Source organism: Anguilla rostrata, chromosome 6, assembly GCF_018555375.3.
Source record: "Anguilla rostrata isolate EN2019 chromosome 6, ASM1855537v3, whole genome shotgun sequence".
Classification (NCBI taxonomy): Eukaryota; Metazoa; Chordata; class Actinopteri; order Anguilliformes; family Anguillidae; genus Anguilla; species Anguilla rostrata.
Genome location: NC_057938.1, coordinates 45,785,664 through 45,806,918, shown reverse-complemented (window position 1 = coordinate 45,806,918; position 21,255 = coordinate 45,785,664). Strand labels below are relative to the sequence as shown.

General features: G+C 49.9%; 1 protein-coding gene across 1 annotated transcript in view; it reads right to left on the bottom strand.

Annotated features, from left to right (window-relative positions):
• rev3l (REV3 like, DNA directed polymerase zeta catalytic subunit) overlaps positions 1–21,255 on the bottom strand; it is a 60,664-nt gene that overhangs the window by 9,494 nt on the left and 29,915 nt on the right. Inside the window, exons 5-24 of the mRNA XM_064340001.1 lie at positions 18,655–18,817; positions 18,109–18,203; positions 16,425–16,529; positions 15,264–15,348; positions 13,221–13,363; positions 12,779–12,907; positions 12,350–12,578; positions 11,665–11,807; positions 7,417–11,536; positions 6,318–7,198; positions 5,981–6,069; positions 5,579–5,704; positions 5,179–5,371; positions 4,810–4,921; positions 4,216–4,331; positions 3,146–3,264; positions 2,837–2,955; positions 2,416–2,557; positions 732–976; positions 247–355 (exon numbers count right to left, since the gene is read on the bottom strand). Of these exons, the coding sequence (XP_064196071.1) occupies positions 247–355; positions 732–976; positions 2,416–2,557; positions 2,837–2,955; positions 3,146–3,264; positions 4,216–4,331; positions 4,810–4,921; positions 5,179–5,371; positions 5,579–5,704; positions 5,981–6,069; positions 6,318–7,198; positions 7,417–11,536; positions 11,665–11,807; positions 12,350–12,578; positions 12,779–12,907; positions 13,221–13,363; positions 15,264–15,348; positions 16,425–16,529; positions 18,109–18,203; positions 18,655–18,817 (7,463 nt within the window). The remainder of the gene's footprint in view (positions 1–246; positions 356–731; positions 977–2,415; positions 2,558–2,836; positions 2,956–3,145; positions 3,265–4,215; positions 4,332–4,809; positions 4,922–5,178; positions 5,372–5,578; positions 5,705–5,980; positions 6,070–6,317; positions 7,199–7,416; positions 11,537–11,664; positions 11,808–12,349; positions 12,579–12,778; positions 12,908–13,220; positions 13,364–15,263; positions 15,349–16,424; positions 16,530–18,108; positions 18,204–18,654; positions 18,818–21,255) is intronic.

The following is a 21,255-nucleotide window of genomic DNA, read 5'->3' as shown; positions in this document are numbered from 1 at the left end:
CAGGGTCTTCTGGTTCTCGTTGTTGCTCGGCACTTAATCGATCAATTAAAACAGTCGATTACACAGTTTACTCACCTCACCTGGTTTCTTGGGTCTGAACCGTTTGCTGATATTAAGGCGAAAACAAAAGCCAGCAGACCCGGCGGCCCACCGACACCAGGAACACAGATCAACTGATTTATGGCGTGTTACGCACAGCCCAGTCCAGCAGTCCGAGGAGAATCCGCTATAGGCCGCGACCTGTACCTTGACGTAGGCGACGCCGTTGGGCGACACGGTGATGTCGTTGCGGAGCTCGTACAGGAGGTCGGGGGGGACCCTCAGCGAGGTGCAGCCGAACTTGAACTCGTCGTGCCTGAAACACCAGCGAAAGGGAGTTTCAGTTTCGCCGCATTTCACTGCGTACCGCCATAAAGCAACAGAGTAGAGCATCGATGATTCAAACCACGTCTGCGTTTCGAGCGTGAACGCGAGCCCGATTAGCACCGACGCTTCAAACTTTTAGACACGGATTCGGAATTGCGATTTTGAGAAGAAAAAAAAAAAGTGAGTGTCATATATAATACAGGCTTTATTACCCTTGTCATAATCAGTGCACGTCTCGGTAAAAAATAAATGAGACTAAAATTACTTCTTAACAAAAGAAGCCAACTGTGATATGTGTCCTGGCACGAGAATCCAACCGTGAGAAAAAGCTGCACAGATGGAGGAAGAAAGAAAAGCGCGCTTACGTTCCCAGACTCTCCACGTGGCCCAGGCAGGTGGAGTAGCAGTAGTTGTAGGCGATGACGATGGAGGGGTAGAGGGACTGGAAGTCCAGCACCACCACCGAGTTGCTGTAGAAGCGCGACTCCGGCTCCATGATCAGCGGGACGCACTGCGGCGCCCTCTGCTGGGCCCTCTGCTGAGTGCTGGGCGTCACGGCGATGTAGTTCATGGGCTTGGCGATGCGCAGCATCATGGACTCCACGCGATACTGCGGGGAGGGGAGGGGGAGGGGGAGGGGAAGGGGACGAGGGCTTCCGATAAGATTCAGGCTCTACGGTTTCCCTTCCAAGCGGTTAACAACACATTACGTTAATTTAGCCCACTGGCTTATCCAGAGGGATTTAGAGCGTGGAAGAACATAAGCACATTCACATGATTTATGCAAGTATGTGCCAGACCTGGCTAACAACACTGCCAGGCCAGCAAGAATCCAGGGAACATCACTGAAGCTCTAATGCACTATCAACTGTGCTAAGCAAGAACCAAAATACAAACCTTGAATGCATACAAGTTACGTCCATAAAAAGCCCAAAGAACACAAAAACCTATAAACATTTTAAAAATACCGTAACCTGAGCGCAAAAGTTAGGAGTATTTGACGGGGAGTGGGGATGGGAGGGGAACTAAGATGTGGCCTGTAAAGTTGGGTCTTCAATCTGTGTCTGAAGATTTCTGCTGTCTTGACCACCAGCATTTGGGATACCCTCATGCTTTCAACCTGGTGACTATTTTATATTCTGCAAATTCATTCACATTGATAGGGGAAACATGATAACATCAAATTTCTCAAATCTCTCCTGTGATATGAAACAATACCACACAGAATTCAGAGTTCAATGGTGACTCCTGACATGTAAAACTGCACTGGATTTGGGAGGGTCACATGTGGTTGGCTTTTTCCAATGACCTGGTGTTGTCAGTTTCAGTTCATTGCCTGACCACAAGGGGGAGTTTGTGAGTAAATGTACTGAACTCTGTCAGCATTAACAGATGTTGGTATATTCTAGCCCAAAACATGTTATAACAAAATTGAATGTATTAACTGGGACATTTAAAAGGCATGGTGGCATTTGCTGCATGTAGGGTTGCCAGATTTACAACTTGTAAAAAGCATGTGCATGCATGTGTGCACACACTGCAAACCAGACATTGAGGTCCAAAACCAGGCACCTGGCAACCCTAACTATATGTCTGAGATAAGTATTTCTCTGCCCATTGAGAATTAATTATGTAGCCAAACAGTAAGCCTTCAGTATAACACGCCTTGAATATTAATCCGAGGTTGACTTGGTTACAGTTCCACCAGGGTCCTGCTTTTATGAAGCTCCTATTTATTGTTGACCATCTTTCACATCACAGGCATAATATTACTAATGCAATGAAACATTTGTCTACCTCAGTATTAAGCCTTTGTCCACAAAATGATTACTTAGGGTTTATTATTTGCTTAATAAAATGATTTACTTCCTTTAAGCTTGTTTCAGCTTCCTTAATAGTACAAACAACATTCAAAACAAAATCATATTGAATGAAGTGCCACAATCGGATGTTGGTATCTAGTCTAATTTTCATTTTGCTGACAAAAGGCTAGCTCTACCAAGTGGTTTTATGAGCGATGTGTTCGCACAAGAAGTCCAGGGTTGTTACCTGGGAACCTCTCGTCAGCACGTGGTAGAACTGGATGCCGAAGACCCGGGCCAGTTCGCTGGTTCTCCCAATGATGTCATGCTGCTGGAGCAGCTGCATGGTACCACATACGCGGCTGACGTAATGATCCACCATCTTCCACCTGCACCAGAAAGACCCATTAACCAAGCAGGTTTATGAAAATGCACAAGAAAATGAACCATTTGCAGAGTAGATTATTTGGAATGTTTTTTTTTTCAAAATTCTATGTCAGTGTTCTAGAACTCAGCTGTGTTCCATTACCAGTAGTGATTGTTACATCAGCATTAGAATGTTCAGTTAAGATTCTAATCACATAATAATATTACACCTTAAAGGGTTAACGATGAACACAAAGGGTAAATAGACCCGATAAAGAATTGTAACCAGTGACTGAGCACACCTGTACAGGTCAGTGGTGTGGTCGAACCAGTCTGAGAGTGTGCGTGGGCTGTAGAGGGGGAAGCGTTGGTGAAGGACATGGAAGGCCACGTTCTCAAAGCTGTAGTGGTTTAGCGTCACCTGAATAAAAAAAACATCAGCTAAGCGCCCATACTTTCAAACTGACCAAATTTTGCTTCCTTGCCAGGAAGCATTTGAAGTTAACCGACAGAACGAGAAGCATCAAGATGTTAAACAGGCTTCTAAAATACTACATTTCCCAGCAAGTTCGTCCTTGCAGCATTAAAGTGTAAAAAGCTGAAAGGGCTACCTCGGTTTTCATTATCCGCCACAGGTTGAGGACCACGCGGCCAATGAGGTTGATTTCCGTCATGGTGTCGGCGCCGTACTCGTCCCTCTCTGCCGAAAATCGGTTCTCCTTCGAGTCGCCTGCAGGGGACGGACAGGTGCCCATGACATCACTCACCGGTAGGCCCCAGAGGAATAGAGTTCACAACGTCCGGGGAGAGCTTAAAGATCTTTTCCCACTTTGTGGAGGAAAAAATGATCATCACAATGTTCGGGATTGATTTTTACTGAACACTTCTCTCTGGCTCATTTACTGCCAAAGGTTGCGGAAAGCAGAGAGTAAAAACTCACAGGCTTCCACACCTTTTACTCCCAGCAAAGCCCCAGTAATGGATTAATCAGAGGTGCCAATGAGAACAAGCCTAGAAGTGAGATCATGGCACTGTGTGTGAGTGTGGGGGGTGGGGGGGAGGCGGACAACCCTTTGATGTAGGCCACTGGGCGGGGCTTCATTCAGTATCTCTGTAAACACTGTATTGACTGCCTGAAAATGCAATTTAGAGAGATGGCTGAGAAATGAGGCCTCTCTGTCTCTCGTTCTCTCTCTCTCTCTCAGACACACACACACACACACACACACACACAGGCATTCAATGAAAGATAAACTGACACACACACACACACACACACACACACGCATTCAGTGAAAGATAAACTGACATACACACACACAAACACACAGGCATTCAGTGAAAGATAAACTGACATACACACACACAAACACACAGGCATTCAGTGAAAGATAAACCGACCACCGCAGCAACACAAACACTCTCCCCGACAAACTGCTTGCCAAGCTGGGACGTATCTTCATCCTACAGTGAATGTTTTTTCCATTTTGGGGAAAGCCGGTTCAGAGACCGTTTCAAAGCTCAGGTTAGGGGAGGAAAAAAAAACGAAGGAAAAAAAAAAAAACACACTGTGATCACTCTGGTCATGTGGGGTGCAGGGGGGTGGGGGGGGGGGCTTTCTGGCAGAACAGTCTGGCGCAAGTAGCTTTGCTCAGTTCTGCCTGGCACAGCCCATCCATACCTGGCACCCTTGACAGCTGCTGGCACAGGTCCACGCCCAGCGCGGACGCCCGCTGCAGGAGGTATCCCCACGAACGCATCTGCACCTCGTACCCGACCAGGATGTCTGGGTCAAACCTGTCCAAAGAGCGTGTGCACGACTTAGATAGGGCAGTCTCAAAAACCATCACATTTAGAATGATTGCTTTTTTCCCTCTTTCACTCTCAGTGAGTTGGGGCAATTGTTTCCAGACACTTAACAAATTATTTTTTATCACTTTGCTTTCACGGCCTGTGATGCAGCTCCGCAGAAATAATTTGTTTTTTTGTCACACCATGTTAATTTTCCGTCTTCCTCTAAAATGCTTTCCTTGTGCTACATCCTCTCAGGTCATGTGATTTACATCTCTCTCCCCACACTAAATTATGCCCCTGAATCACTTAACCACCCTTGCTTGCCTCAGTCCACGTTAGATGCACTTTTACCTATAAAGATCCTTCATAAACTTTGTCATTCAAAAAAGTGTGCACACTGCTACTATAATAAAACAAAAATAAGTATCTTCTGGCTGCGTTCCCCATGAGCATTTAGGTAAGGTGAAGAAATGCTGCAAACCTCCTCATAATGTTGCCAATTTCTTCAAAGAGATGCTTTTCATCAACAGCGTAGGTGACTTCCAGACCAGAAATTCCAGATCTGACCAGCAGGGGTGCTGTGGTTCTGGAGCCTGCACAAGCATAGAGATGCATCATTTGCACACGTTTCAATTTATCCACAAATCCCAGAGAGGGCCATGAAATATGCACTGCAAACTACGGGGGGGTTCTGCCAATTTTTACAAGCACTATTGCAAAATCTGTGGCATAAAGACAGCTGTTAAATCATTTCTCTTCCCATCCAGCCCCCAACAATCAAAGCTTGTTTTAAAGTAAAAAAAGCCTCTATATTTTTGATGTGCTTTTAGCATAGCGCAGAATCAGTCACCTCGGCTCCAGCTGAGACGGTCTTTGTCCACCACAATGGCCCCGGTCATCTGGGTCTTATCAGAGTCGGGCAGTGGCGTGTCAGAGCGGAGGCAGTAGAATAAGGCACATATAGGGTCAAACTCTGGGTCGGGCTCCAGGTCTCGTCGGGTCCTTGCATGAAGCTCCATACTCATCAGAGTCAGGTACTGCACCTGTTGGTGGAGGGCAGCAGGTATGGTTCCTTTATTTACCATCTGTTATTATAGCCATATGTCAATATGGTGCACCTCTTTTTGCCAACATTGAATCCAACAATGCGGTGCTCTCCAGATCCTCACTCCTCAACTGCACTTCATACCCACAGTGCTGTTACTTTCAGAATGCAGGCGTGGCAGGTGGTACAGGAGACAGGAGCTCACCTCGTGCAGTGCTTTAGCATCCTGAAGATTCTGCATGCTGATTTTGAAACCGTACGAGTTGCTGATGGACGGGCCTTCGATTTGAGAGCCGTCTTTCTTTGGAACGTTCAAAGCAGCAAATTGGTTCTGGAAAGGAAAGAAGCACATTTTCTCAGTCAAGAAAAAAAAAAAAACAACGTTGTGATGTCATTCCCTCACTGGGGGCCAGGACTGCTAGAGGTCCTTTGCAGGAAAACCTCCGCTGTATTTCATTGTCAGTGGCCATGTGCCATAACTGACAGTCTCACTAGTCTTTCCCTCGCATGCAGCATTGCTGGCATTTCACTTTAAAAGACGAATGGAAGACGATTTATCAGGACATTCCTTAGTGAGTTACATAATGTGTGTGGCCTCAGCACTGACCTTCATCTGTGTGGTGAGCAGCACTCTCCTCAGGGTGTCGGTGTGTGGCCCTCTTCGCTGCTGCACTCTTGGGGACTTGGACTCTATGTCTGAAATAGGACCAACAAAAACATTCTCAGGGAGAAGGAAACAATTACACAAGACACAAGACCCTCCCTCCATTGAAAACATTCAATAAATTACTGCCACATATTTACTGATTAGTCATGAATGCAGCCTTTTAAAAGCATTCATAAAAGAAATTCTCACTATGAAGAGACTTCAATAAAATGTTTATGCTGGTCAGTAATTTATTTTGATTGAAGTGGTGAGACATGCAGGATGGGACAATTGATACCTTCGGTCATGGGAGGGCTACAGTTGGGCTCGGGGTCCATTTTGCTTTTCCGTCTTCTGGTGACAGGGGTGCTGTGGAGGAGAAAGGGATGGGACTTCTCCTCCCTCTGGGCTGAGAGAGAGAAGGGTGAGGGGCTGAGGAATTCCTTGTCCTGTCTCCTTTCTGGAGAGGTGCAGGGCTGACTACTTGGAGCAGCAAGCTTGGGTGATGCCAGGTCTGATGTGGACCCTTTCGTGTCCCCTTCAACACCGGTAGGACTCGGCCAAACTGTCTGTTGCCAGGGCGGCAGATCTGGGGAGTCTGGAGAACTGGATTTGCCAAAGTACACTTCATCCGCTTCCTCTCTCGCACTGGTGGCCACAACCTGGGTCCTTGGCTGTCCAGGGCAGCTTTCGGCCTTTTCCACAGGACTAATATCTTGGCTTTCCTCCTTAAGGGCCTGCATGCTGGTTTTCTCAAATTGATCACATGCCCTTTCAAAGTTTTCTGTAGAGACCACCGCCCCACCAACACTCTGACGTCCATCCCAGTCCAAGTGGGCCCTCACTTCTGCACCAGTTTCTGTCTGCTCCCTCTGAGGATTCTCAAACTCCTTCTTGGCCTGCAGCCACAGCTGCACCCTCTCCCTGCTAGGTGCACTTTTGCAGGGAAGAAGCACCACCTTCTGGTCACTGGCAGAGGCAGAGGCTGGACTGAGATCGGGCCACCCCTTAGTGGACTCCATACATGCAACTCCAGGTGCCGATGGAGACCCAGACCGTGTCATTGCAGAGAAGGCAGCCTTCCAGAACTGCAGACCTTCTAGGGAAAAGTCCCCACTGAACTCTGTCAGCTCCTTAGCTAGCCTGGTTCCCACCACCAGTCTGCGACCACCAATCTCCCTGTCAACAAAAAAAAAAAAATCAGAGGAACAGAACAAAATTAAGGCAAGAGAGATGGAGATGCACCAGAGTCAATACATGTACAGTGATTTTTATACCACTTGGAGTGCTTTAATGCCCTAATTTCTTGTTACATATTTACAAATAAATATCTAATATTAAGCATGTGTTTTACAGTCATGCAAATTAATTTAATATTTCTGATTAATTAGACATACCTGGGTTTTCCTGGAGCGTCAGCAGGATTACTACAGAAGGGCTCCTGATAGGTAGTTTCTGAGAGATCCAGGTCCAGGAGTGTGGTGAGGATTTCATCCCGGCTGGGGGGCGACATGAGGGGCTTCAGGATATGGGCACCCCCGGCACCTCTCTGAGACTGACTGCCCATCTTAACTTGTGACAATGAGCTGACTGACCTAGGCGAACTGCTGGGTGTTGTCGTTGTTAATGCATCATTCCCTTCCATTAGATCCACACAATGAGAACCAAGGATATCTGAGAAGGATGCAGAGTTCAATGGTAGCGGAAGGAAGGGATCAAAAGAGAATAGTAGGTCTCTTCTCTCACAGTGAAAACCTTGAAAGTGGCTAAGACCATGACCTTTGCTCAAGGAAGACCCCCAATCCCTGCTCCTCATAATCCTGGCAGCAGCAAGCTCTTGACCACTGTCCGAATCCAGTAAAGATGCCGACAGGTGAGTTGGGAGTCCCTCTCTGGTTTCTGCCGATTTGTCAAAAAGTTCAGGACTGAGGGGACCCATTCTGTGCCAGTCTGGTCCACCTGGCTCTTCTGCTATACATGGAACCCTCTCAGGCATGCTCTCAAATCCTCGAGCAAGCGCTGGGACAGGTTCCTGGATTATATCGCTGAGAAATTTCTGGGGCAAGTTCTTGTCAGCCAACACAAACTGGCTGCCTGAGTAGAGACCACAGAATTCTGTTTGGCCTACAGTATTGATGTCAAAGTTGTAGTTGTGAGGGAGCTCTGGGGACAAGCTGTCTTCGATAGAGTAGCAACTGTCAAAACCGGGGTCGGAAAGGAACACTGGGCTATCATCTGACAGGGGAGGTTCTGACTTTATTGGTTCCTCTGGCGTGCAATTTTTTCCTTTCCTACTTCTAGGCTTTTTCTCCTTTGGGGCTTGCACCTTAGGGACCCTGGGCTTACGTGGGTTAGAGGAGGGGGCTCTTTTGGCTTTTGTGGACTTGACTGCTATGCTTGGAGCACTGTTAGTTGGATCAGCTGAAATAAGTGAAGCCTCAGATGCGCCTGCTCCCTCGGAAACCTTCTGCTGCCTTTTCTGTAGAAGTTCTTTAAGGACAGCAAGCCCAGATGGAGTCTCAGGGAGCAGCAGTCTCTCCCCATTCCTGGGGGCTGGTTGAGGTGCACAATCTTTGTCAGTTCCCTGTGTCTCTCCTGACTTGGGTTTTGGCAAGGGCTTTGCCTTAAGTGACACGCACGGCAACGGTGTTATATCTTCTTTTTCCTTCTTTTTTGATTGACGACGTTTGGTCTTTGCTGTTGACTTGCCCTCGGAGGGCTGTGGGAAATTCTGGCTTTCCTCAGTGCTCGAAGGAATCTGGAATGAGGTCTCAGGCTCATTCTTCATCATTGAACCAGGCCCCTGTTGTGAACCAAGATTTGGACTCTGCACCGTGACATTTGAGCTGGACCTACTGTACGTGATGACAGAACATGGGAAGCCAATGCTTTTTATAACCGGCGATGAACAAGTGCTTTGTGATTTCCCAGCATCCGATGGCTTTGACGTTCCCGGAGAACTACAAGCTGGTGTTGGGTCATGGGTACTGCCTATGTCACCATCTTGAAGCAGGTCAGGCTGCCTTTTGACACCAAGGGTATCACAGGGACTTGGGCTCATTTCAGAGATGGAAGTCTTACAGGTCTCTGGCTTTGGCTCAATATCAAATGGCAAGGGCTGACTTACAGAACTAGTGACACCCTTGGAGTCAGTATCATCTTTGCGTTCTTTGTCAGACACTGGCTGCTGAAAGGGAGGGAGGTCTCCGGATGAAGACTCTCCAGTTGGAGGCAGGTCTTCCTTGGGAAATAGGGGCTGGGTGCTCTCAACCCCTGGATTTGGGACTGGATTTTTGGCCCCTTGGGTCTGCTGTTTCTTCTTGCGTGGTTTCCTGGTCGTTTTAGGGGTTGACTGTGCATCACCCAGGCTTGATTCCTGCGTAGTATCTGAATCTTTACTTTTCTTTCTTTGTGCCCCACAACTAGTCTTTCTTTTCATGCTCTCCTTCGTGACAGACTGTTCTTCTAAATTCATATTTGCAGCCTTGCCCCTCCTCCTTTTAGGGCTTGTCTGCGTCACCTTTCTGGATTTGCTTGTGCGACTTCTGTTGCGAACCCCTTTGCCTAATGACTCTGTGCTAGTTTCCTGTAATGCGGAGCTAAGACATGGATCATTTAATGGGTTTATCAACTGATCAGCAGAGACTGCGTCCATTTGGGGATCACTGGGAGACCAACAGCGAGGTGGTGTTGAACATGTGGGGCTGGGAGCTCTGTCAGACAGATAACCAAGCTGAACCATCACATCAGTGTACTCAGAAGTATAATCATCAGTGTGTTCATTGTAACTCGGCGTTGGAAGGGGCAGAGTGGGCAAAGTTAACGGCTTCTTACTGCCTTTAGTCCTCTTTATTCTAAATCCGTGCCCACCTGTGGCTTTGGGAGGGCTGCTGATTGTTTTCTTGGATGTGGAGTTAACCTTAGCTTTACGCTTTGGATGCTTCTTTGCCTTTGGCTCAACTAATGGATATTTGACAGCATTTGACTCCGGTACCTTGGGCCAAAAGTCCTTTAGCGGAGCAAGTTTTTTGTAAAGCTCTAGCCTACCTGGTGTCAGTGTCACCCGCTGTTCATCTGCACTTACCTTGGCCATCTTCACCAACATGTTCTTCTGCCCTTTGAACCTATTGATGATGATGTACTTAATGATAATAGGGGGCTCCTTTTTTGACATCTTTCGTCGTTTTTGATACTTGTACTCGTGACCACTCAGCAAATAGTTGTCCCTCAGGGTGAGGGCAGGCTTAGTGTGGAGAGAGAGCCCTGAAGCCTCGCCATCTTCACTGTCGTAACTCATCTTGCGCTTTGCCCTTAGTGTGTACTTGCTGCCTGGTGGCCCAGAGGGTTTTGAGTGTCCCACCTTAGAAGGGGGATCAATGGGGGCTATGAGTCTTTCTTCAACAGATGGAACAACGGAAGTACAAGGACCGGGGATATCTGGAATTGGTTCAGAAGGCCCCATCTCTGGCTTCTCCTTTTCCTCACTGTTGTCGCAGACGGGCTTTAAGGACGTGAAGGCTTCTCCGTCTTGGCTCACAGAGCCCGTGCTCTCCTCAGCAGCCACCTTCGACTTTTGGCTGGCTGCACTGACCCTTCTTTTGCCCAGTTTCAGCCTTGATCTCCGTTTTTCCTGCTCAAGCTTACTGCTACCATCTGCAGGCTTATTGCCCATGCACTTTTTGGCAGGCCGGTTGAGGCAATTTGAAAGGATAACACTGGGGAAAAACTTATAGTGCGCCTCCTGCTGAGCAACTATTGTCCTCTCCGTCTTGTTTTCCTGGTAGTCCTCGTACCTGATTTTGAGCTCGCCCATGTCTCCTTCTTCACTGTTCCTTCCCGTTTCACCTTCCTGAGGGGCCATGGGGTCATCTTCCTCCATGGGGCTCGGTGCTGAATTGAGGTTTCTCTGCAGAGGGCTTTTTCCCTCTTTCTGTGACAGCTCCAGTTCCGCCTTACTAGGACAGTTTCTCAGCTCCGAGTAGCAGAGTGAAAAACTCCGGTGATTTTGTAAAATGGATAGACGATTTTTTTCTACATTTTTAATACTGCTGTACTTCTTCCTGCTCTGGGTAATTTTCCCATTTCCGAAGGGCAAGCCATCAGGGTCAGGCTTGTTAAGGGAGACTGCTTTCTTTTCGTAAGTGTAGAGGGGGTGCACGTCCATTTTGTCAGCACCCATTAGGGAAATGTCAGTCTTATTTGTGATGCTGCAGGGAATAGGGTGTTTAACGGGCTGGATGTAGGGAGTCTCCTTGTTCATCTTGAGCCCAGCTGACCCAGCCTTGCTCTCTTGGCTTATGCTGCCTTTGGAGAGGAAGTGCATGTCTGTCGGTTCCTCCTTGTCCAAGGAGAGGGTCTGTCTGTGCTCGGGGTGCTTGCACTCCAGCAGGATTTTGGCAGAGGACGGGGGCTCCAAATGGACAGTTTCACTTGGGAATGGGTTCCTTTTCCCCAGGATCTTGTCGGTGGCTGTAAGCGACGAGTGAGTTCTGGAGCCTTTGTCAGTCAGTGTTGAATCTATTGAGGGGAAAAAACAAAGACAAAAATATTTATTTCTGTCATTAATCAATGTGCTGGCACTGAAACCTTCAGTGAAAGACGAATGCCTTTAGTAGTTCATAATAGCTGACCACAGTAGAACCCACCACTGTTTTCGTCCGCAGCTCCATCTAGCTGAGGGATGGACAGGTTGGCAAAAAGAGAGTTATTGCTGCTCCAGTCCATCTCTTCATCTGAAGAGTCCTGCTGGTCCTCACTAGAGCTATCATTCATGTCCTTCATGGAGAGCCTGCAGAGGATATCGACAAGGTTGTTTAAAATCTGAAGAAACAATTCACACAAAGCACAAGCACTTATTAAACTGATTAAAATCTTTGCCTGTATTTCTTTGACTGTATGTATCAGGATATTATTCAATTGAATCTAACCACAGTCTATAAATGAATCCTGACCAGATCGTAAAGCCAGTGCTAATTGTGGGTGGTAGTCCCATGGAGAAAAACAATTTTGGCCATAGCACTGGCAGGGAGGGTGTCAGTTGGCAAGGAATCCCAGCCTCACGGTGCCCTCTGGTCATCAGAGCATCTGTGGTTGCTTGCACCAATAGCGTAAGAATTGCAGTTATCTGGTGAAAGGGTGATGTAGACCATAGAGCAATCAGAAGCACTGGCTAAGCTGCACAGTTTTACAGCAAGCGCATGCTGTGTCTGTGGTGTACTGAATTAATGGAGGACTCTGCAGTAATGGAGCTGGCTATAAACTGTGATTAGGTATTGCAAATTGGGAGAAAGTTTACATGAGACAGACACTCTTGAAGGAGCCATAGAATACCTTTGTCGAGATGAGTGTCCGGGGATGTCACTGTCCCATCTCTGTGACATCATCAGACTAAGCTCGGTATCCTCTCTCTCAAGCCCCGCCTCCTCCTCGTCACTGTTGTAATGACAGTCTATGCTCCCTGACATTTGCAGCTGAGAAGACTTCCTGGGCAGGTCAGCCGGGTAGCCGTCATCCTCTAGCCCAACCAGCAGGTCAACCATAGCTCGGTCCTGGCTAGTATCTGTGACACACAAACCCCAGACTGACATTGTCATTAAATATTTAAACATCCATGGATTTAGTCATCTCTCTCAAAGTATTGCCACATGCTCTTGATTCTCTTACAACTGAAGACTACAATAAACCACAGAAGTAAATAGGTAGATAACAGGTGCCTTGGTGTTACATATTAACCTCCAGAATGTTTGTGACGCACTATACCTAGAATGGGGGACTGGACGATTCTCTGGGTCAAAGGAAGGAAAGTCTGGCTTGTCTCCAACAGGCTCAGGATAGCTTCCTCATCAACAATTGCAACCTCAGAGTCCTTACCACTGTGCCTCTTGGTGTCTACATGGGGGTAAACAGGATGGAGAGAAAAGATTTTGGTTACCATCACACTCTACAAGGGGTACTGCATTAATCAGGTCCACACACCACTCCAATTCACCATGTTCACATAGTGATTTAACAGGCTGACTGGGTAGATTCTGAGAGTACAGATCATGAGGCATTGCACATTTAAAACCGATATTAAAAGCTCAACAAAGAGATATTAAAACCATGCAAGGCAGTGAAAAGGAATCATCGTGTGCTGTGAGAAAGACAGAACGTCAAAAATGACCGCCATCCCATCGCAGTGAGACGGATGAGACGTGCCCACCTGGCTGCGTGTCCTTGTGGACCTCCACCAGGTTGGCGGGAGTACAGTGCAAGGCCTCGGGAGTCAGGACGTCGGGATGGAGCGAGAGTTCGACAGGAAACATCTCCGACTCGTCTCCTTCGCCCACAGACCCCGACTGAGTCCTAGACACGCGCGGAGACAAAAACAATTAAGAGCGAAGCACTGCTGTCACAGCCTAATTGCGGAGGTTATCACCTGAATCGGGCGGAGGTGCGGGGGGGAGGTGCGGGGGGTTAGGGCCGGAATGGGATCGGCCCTGGGACTGCACTTTCACGCAGTCGCGCTTTATTAGCATCCCTTTCTCTCTTAATAAGGGGAAATGGTTACAGTGTGTGTTGGAGGGATGAATGGAAAGCTGGCAGGCGGCCAACAGACCCTGGGCCAGCTCCAGATGCCTCCTGGCTCCACGCTGCTCTCTCCGCGTCTCCCGCGCTCGCTCTCGCTGTGCTCTGTCGCTCCGCCGCTCAGCCTACCTGCCGACGCTCACTCCTCCGAAGCCAAACGGCTCCCCAAATACTCGACGGGCGCAGCTACGGGCCCCTGGGGGGAAATGCCCCCTAACCCTTTCACCACGCCTTCGCTCTTTGACTCGGATCGAGGAGAATCCACGCAAACCAGCCCCACTGTCGGCAACAGACATTTTAGAACAGAAAATCTGCTTCGGCAGTATCTGAATCAACAATCCCCCCCCGCCCCTTCTGTTTCTCCAGTTTGAGGGGGCTGTATTTTCAGCGAGCGGCTCCAGAGAGGGTGGGCGGGAGGGGGCTGCGGGTGCCCATTTCTTTCCGTCTTAATTAGTCGTGCCGCTAATGACTTTGGTGGCTCGAGGCGGGGGGGAGCCCAGCAGGTGTCAGGAGATCCCGCCGCGATGAACACATTTTACTCCCCCACTCTTCGCCGGCACCACCGTCCCGGGGTACACCCACATAAAAAATAAAAAAACTGCAGCGCTGCCGCCAGAGAGGAAAAGAGTAGCCGCAGGGTACAACGCCGCAACGTCGCATGGGATCGGGTCTGTCGTCCGCCAAGCCGCACGCATTCAGCTCAGCCTATGAGGGATCTGTTTAATTTTGCTCCGTGGGCTGGGCCCCTCCCCCCGCCCCCTTCTCTAGCGGCAGCCTTTGTGAGCAGAGCCCATCTGGGGTTCATGTAACCGACACGTCGAGCCAACTGTACTGTATTTACAGCAGGAAATTCTTTGTGCTCGGCTGAGGGGGGGAGGGAGTTTTGAGGGGGAAAAAAAAAAGTGGAGGAGGACGTGGAGATCTGAGATACCTCCGCCGCCGCCGCCGCCACCCCGCCGGTGACTCGACGGCCCGCGGACGAGACGCACCGGGAAGCGCCGCGCGGGACACGTCCCGTCGATCGGCTTAAAAGGCGTGAGAATTCGCAGCACGCGGAAATGCGTTTGATAGCCAAGCAAGGGCGGGGGAGGGCGGGGGTGGGGGAGGGTGGGAGATTCAGTCCCAGATGTTGCGTTTCTATGAACACAGCCTACGCGATTCACAAACAGAGGAAAAAACATTTTTTCAGCACAGCCGACGTTCTCTCACATTTACCGTCGAAGGCCCTCTCTGACGGGACTGCCTGCTGGCCTAAATGATTCACGGACTTGAGAGAAAGCGCTGTTTCGTCACCGAAACCATCCACGTAGTCCGTTTCAAATCACTGCTGCCAAAAACACACCTATGCATCTTACATCCGGCAAACACACACAGCTGCAGGGCTAGCTAGCTAATGACCTAGCCAGTTAGCGTGGAAGTGTGTGAGACTAAGTGCAAGTCTGGTTCCCTCAGAACTGCTGTCGTGATGCCACATCAGTGAAGTCGATGCTGTTCATCCATCTACTCGCATATTTGTCCAGATGTCCATTGATCAAGTTTCAGGAAAAATCAATAACGAATCAAAAAACACTAGGCATTACTTAAAGTGTTGAATACCTAAACCAGTCACACAACCAATCTGCCACCAATGCGGTTTTCTCCTCCAAAAATGCCTCGAGAAGGTAAGCGCTGTACTTACAAGGAGAATTCATTTTCTTTCAGAATTTCTTTGAACCTCTTCATGAAGACCTTCTCGCTTTCCGCAGAGGCGACAAACCCACGATCTGGAATGAGAAGCAGCACAAATTTCATTACACTTTGACGACTGAGTACACATTAGCTGCTGCAGACAGCTACTCCATCAATGCAAATCCCTGACACAAAGCCCTATGTCGCTCGCGTTCTCATATAAACATGAATATGGACAAGCCGTACCATTCACTGATATTGCATGTATTGAGGGAGACCTGACAGAATTGACAGCACTCTTAAGCACTTGCTTCCAAAGGGAAAAAATGGACAAAAGCTTTAACACTTCCTGCCACGTAATCTGCAACAACCTCAATAAGTATTCTGTGCCTGGGCTCGGGAAATATTATGTGGACATGCGAAAACAGCTAAATTTTTGTCCTTACAATACAACAAGATTTTACTCAGAGAACACATTTTTTCATTTAAGAAAAGAACTGTTAAAATCATACAATTTCACAATGTGTGCCAAAACCAAGCACGCCAAAAATATCTCAAATATGTTTCAAAAGCGGTGAGTTTACATTCCATAGATAGCTGCGCACGTGACAACCGGTAACAGCACATCAACACGGAAGCCAGAACAGTACTGCTAAACCAAGTAAAGTGAACTAAAACTGATCTAATGTGTTAAAGTAATAGACACAAACAAAAAAAAACATTTCTGATTCTTGAAATGGTAAGAATGTGCCTGCAGCTGGATCACACAGTCTTTTCTGAGAGAATTACGACCAACATTTAAAAATTAAAAAAACCCAGCATTTTGATTTTATATTTAAAAAATACCTGAACTGCAACAGAATGTCAAGGTCCTGTAGAGAAGTATGATCAAGGTGAAACCCTACAGTCAAAAGACCAGAGCATGAAAGGACTGCATACGGGTTGCTGCCATGGTAACCAAAGAATAAATAATGACAGAAAATGAATTGGTTGGAAGTCAATTCTGAGTAAGAAAAAAATAAAAAAAAATAAAAAATGAAGGTACTCTGGCTTTGCGCAGCTACGAGCAGACTGCTGCAGTGTTGACAGGGCTGAACCGGGTGAACCCGTGCACAGTAACCGACGATGACGGCCCGGGACGCGGGGAGGTTCCCGGACCCGTGCGGCTCACCCTGGGATTCCGGAGGCTCGATCTGCGATGATTCGCTCTTGTCCCGACGCCGCTGCTTCTCGTCCTCCCAGATGGCCTGCAAACCGGGGTTCCTCCCGATCTGACCTGTGGAGAGGGGACACACACACGCACGCACAGGCACACACACACACACACACGGTTACTCCTCACACACACTGCGTACATAGTTTCCAATGCTAATTTCCAGAGACACTGTATTAACCCCTACATCATGGATACTGAAATCTGGCCCTCGCAATCCAAATTTGGCCCTGATTTTCTTTCTTCCCAGGTAATTAACTGAATAATTAGTGCTGCTGTCTTCACACACCTGACATCCAGGTAAAGTGAAGGTGGAAAACCAGTAGTCCTCAGCCCTCAAAGACCATGACTTGAGATTCAGAGCCCTAAATACTGCCATACATGCATGCACCATAGTGCATCTCTATACAACCCGAAACACCATATTAATTTGCGCACTGAGCACCTCCACAGATCCCCAATGCACTGCATTATCCAACACACTGCACAGAGAGGTCATAACTTCCAAATCCCAAAACACACTTTTCTACTTCTCACCTCAACAGCATCCAACACACTGATTTAGTGAATCTCTTCCTGATTAGTTTGGCCCCCTACAATAATGAGTCTCAGTTTTTCTGGGACTTGGAGGGGAAAAAAGCACATCTGGTAAATCCCTCCCCTTCCACTAATGTGCGAGATCTCGGCCAGCTGCCCTGGACCCATGCATAGCTAATAGAAAACACAACCCAACACGCAAGCTGTGCATCTCAGCCTCCCAATTTGTCAAATTCGTTTAAAACCGGCAGAATTGCCCTATATGACGAAGCTATAAAAAGTCACTGAAGACAGCGCTTCGTAAACAATGCCGAGGCTACGCCACACACCCCTTCAGTTAAGTGTATGCGCATTAATGTCACGGCGGTACTCGATGTCCTGATTCGGTCCTCCCACCGCAACCGGTAACATACCGTACATTTTTTCAATTCCACCGGTTTACTCGCACGACACGCAACTGATAAAACCTGCCAAAGGGTAAACCGCGACCAAGTGTCAATTAAATCTCAGCAACAACATCACGAACGTATCCATTTGCTTATATTAATTAAGGACCGGCATATTAGACGGACCTCGCACATTCAGCACTTCCTGAAGTACCTCAAATGTAAATAACAAAAGTTGTTTTATTAATGACAGCAGTCCTCCTCGGTTTCCCACCCTTCCTCTCCCCCCCCCCTCCCGGAGCGGAGGGGGAGGTCTCGGGAGGGGGGGGGGGAGCGGGAGGGCAGCGGGGGTGTTTGTTTTCGGCCGAGCAGGGCGGTCTGAAGCGGTTCTGGCGAGCGGGAGTGCGGGGGCGGCTGAAGGAGGGGGAACGCGCAAGGAGACGCTTTGATCTGAAAAAGCCCCCTCGGGTCCCTCCCGCACCGCCAGATCAGGAGGGAGAGACCGGAACCTTCCGCCTCCCGCTGCCTGCCCGAATCAGCTCCTCTTCCCGCCTCCGCCTTAGCGGCAAACTGACCCAAATCTCCCTTTTCCCCCCGTCCTAAGACCGCGATCGCTATCTCCCCCGGCTGTTGGCAGAGACGGGCCGTCCCGTCGGTGGCTCAGTATCTCCCGGTTTCGGAGATTTCGGCGGCACCCCCCCCGGAGGAGACGGGCTTACTCTCGATCTCCAGACGGTTGAGGATGTCTGCGGCCACGGCGTCCGCTTCCAGCTCACAGGTGCTCTGCCTCTCCACGTCCTCCAGGACCAATGAGCTGCGGGGGACACGCGCACGCACACACACAAGCACACGCACACACACAAGCAGACACACACACATGCACACACAGACAGAAACACAGACACACCCGCACACACACGCACGCGCATACACGCACACACACAAGCACACGCACAGACAGAAACACAGACACACCCGCACACACACGCACGCGCATACACGCACACACACAAGCACACGCACAGACAGAAACACAGACACACCCGCACGCGCATGCACGCACACACAGACAGACAAACACACACATATACACACACACACACACATGAAGAACGTTAGTCCCTCACACACAAGAAAAGGGAGAAGTTTCAGACTACTCTTTCCCTCCCACTCTCTCAGTTTAACACACACACACACACGCATGCTCACTCACGCACGCACACAATGACACTGATGGAACTCCAGTGAGGGTGGGTCCCACTCACCAGGGGATGGCGTCCTCCTCCCAGCGCACAAAAGTGCCCCCCAGCGAGGTGTTCCCCCCCAGCGAGGTGTCCACCAGCCTGGAAGTGCCCGGGCTCTTCCACACACCGCTGCCCCGTCTGGAGCCGGCCCCCTGTCCGTCCTGGTCCGAGGGCGGGGCCTCCTCTGCAGAGACAGACGGACGTCAGGGACGAGCCTGGGGGCGGTGCCCGCAGGCCCCCCTCCCGCCCTGCCCTGCCTCGCCCCGCCCCCAGGGAGGGGCACGCCATACAAGAGCAGAGCTGCCGCTTCCACGCACAAAGGAAAGCGGTTAAGGGGACAGGTGGCATCAGAAGTGATGTCACAGAACGCTTCTGTCAAATGAGGGCAGAACAAACAGCCTTCTGACAAGAGGCACAATAACAGGTCACCACGCAGGGACCAAGACACTCCAGCCTACATACACTTGCTCTGGGACAGAAATACTGCTCAATGCTACCTTTGAAAGCTTTTTTTTTTTGTTTTCAAGAGAAAAGGGTAAAGGGACAGGTGGTTGTCAAGGGAACGTCACAGAGCGCTTCTCCCACTGAGAGGGGAACGAATGAACGGCCTTCTTACTACATGCACAAAAACCATTTTCTCCGCAGGTTAATCGTTACCGCACATTTTCAAGCAATTTTCGGTTTTCCTCTGGACCGCAAACGTACTGTGCCTCACATTCTGAAGCCAGAGTACCTGTGAAGTCAAACAACCTCAACACATCCGCAGCTAAAACAAAGCAAAAAAAAAGAGCATTAAAAAGAATCAGCATTCCAGTTTGACACGGCTACGTTTTGAACTTGAGAAACTAGGCCGCAGAACTCGTTCCCTGGGTTCATGGACGTTTTTCCCCCTTCATCGAATCTCACGCCGATTCAGATTCCTCCAGTTATTACCGAGCAGACACAAAGAGTTTAAAGCCTCCGCTGACATCCGGAACATCCACAGAGAAAGGAACGGAGAGGAGAATGGCGCTAGGCGTACCGAACGCTCCATTATAGGCGGCTGCTCGCCCGGCTATTTGATTTCTTTGCAGGGCGGGGTGGAGAAACCCCAATCCCTTCTCTTTTTCCCTCAGACAAAGTGAAGGTGAATTCACCGCTTAAAAAAAAAAAAAAAATCTGCCCTTTGGGGTGGGGGGGGGGGGAGCCGCGCATGAAAAGTTTTAAGAAGCCGCTAATCTGGAGACCAGATTTCCTGCCGATTCATTAACCCTTTTCATGCCCCGCGGCACCCCGCCGGGCCGTCCGGAGGAACTCCCCCGGGGGAAGGGGGGGGGGGGGGCAGATACCTGTCCCCCGTTTCGGCAGGGCCGAGGGCGATTTGGGGCCCCGGCGAAGATCAAACGACCGACGCTCGGTTCTCGCTCCATTCATACGCTCTGGCCGTGAAGAAAAGAAAAGAAAAGAAAAGAAACAGGCCCTGGCTACCAGAAACCAGAGTGAAGAGAAAAAAAAAAAAAACCCCGACCACCTTCCTGCTCCCGTCGAGAAAGGCTCAGAGTGGAAGATTACCTGCTCTTATTTGTTCTGCCGCCAATTACGCTACTCCACGGAGCTCCTCTGATCTCTTCGATGGCTCCGGAACAGCCAATCCCGCGTACACATTTGTGTTGTGAAAAGCAGGTGCCGCGGCCCGCTGAATCTCGTGGAAACCGAAAATTAGCCGCGTACGAGGTGTAGCTTAAAAAGCTAAAGTCCGCTACGTTTCTGTGTGCTGTGACTGGGGGAGTGTGGGGAGAGAAGTTATTTTGCTCGGTGAGGTTGAAACGGTAGGGGGGATGCAGGTCCCTTGTTAGGGCAGCGAGGGGGGGGGGGGGGGGTGGCGTGGCGCGAACCGGCGGCGTTGGCGGCCGGTACCAGGAGAGCCCGCCTGCCCTCGCTCTCCGTTTGTGCGGCGCGCTGGAAGCCGTCCAGAGCGCTCTCCGGTTTCCAGCGAACGCGTGGGATCTGAAAGAGCGATTATCCTCCCCTTGACCTGGCCTACCAACGGAGGGGGGGGGGGGAGGGAGGGAGGGAGAGACGGAGGGAGCGGGGGAGGGAGGAGCCGCGTCAGACGGGGAAAGGAGCTGGGGCTCCGACGGACGTTCTGTCTCCACCCGCCTCCTCGTCCCTCTTCCCCCCCGAGGGAGAGGGAAAGGGGGCGGGGGGAGGGGGGGGCGAGTGAGCGAGCCGTCGCAGACTAGCGGTGGGATTGTCCTGCGGTGAACCCGCCGCTCGCTGCCAGGACCGCGCCGCGCTACAGGCTCGCTAGCCGCCCGCGGCGTGGCATGGCGTCCCGGCTGACAGTACTAGGACACACACACAGACGGCCTGTCTGGGGACCGTGCCGCGCGACGAGAGGCTTGGCGGGAAGCGGGGGGGGGGGGGGGGGATGGGTGACAGATTGCTGCCGAAGCGCGGAGGGAATTTGGGCCGGCGTGGGGGGGGGCGTGGATTCGCGAGTTTGCAGAACCGCGACCGGCAAAACGGACATAAACCACCGGTCCCAGGCCCCGGGACTTCCAGGTTTCCCGCACGGCAGCACAAACACCTGCGCGACTCCAGAGAGGGAGAGCGCACATCGATGCGCTCAGTGGAGCGGAC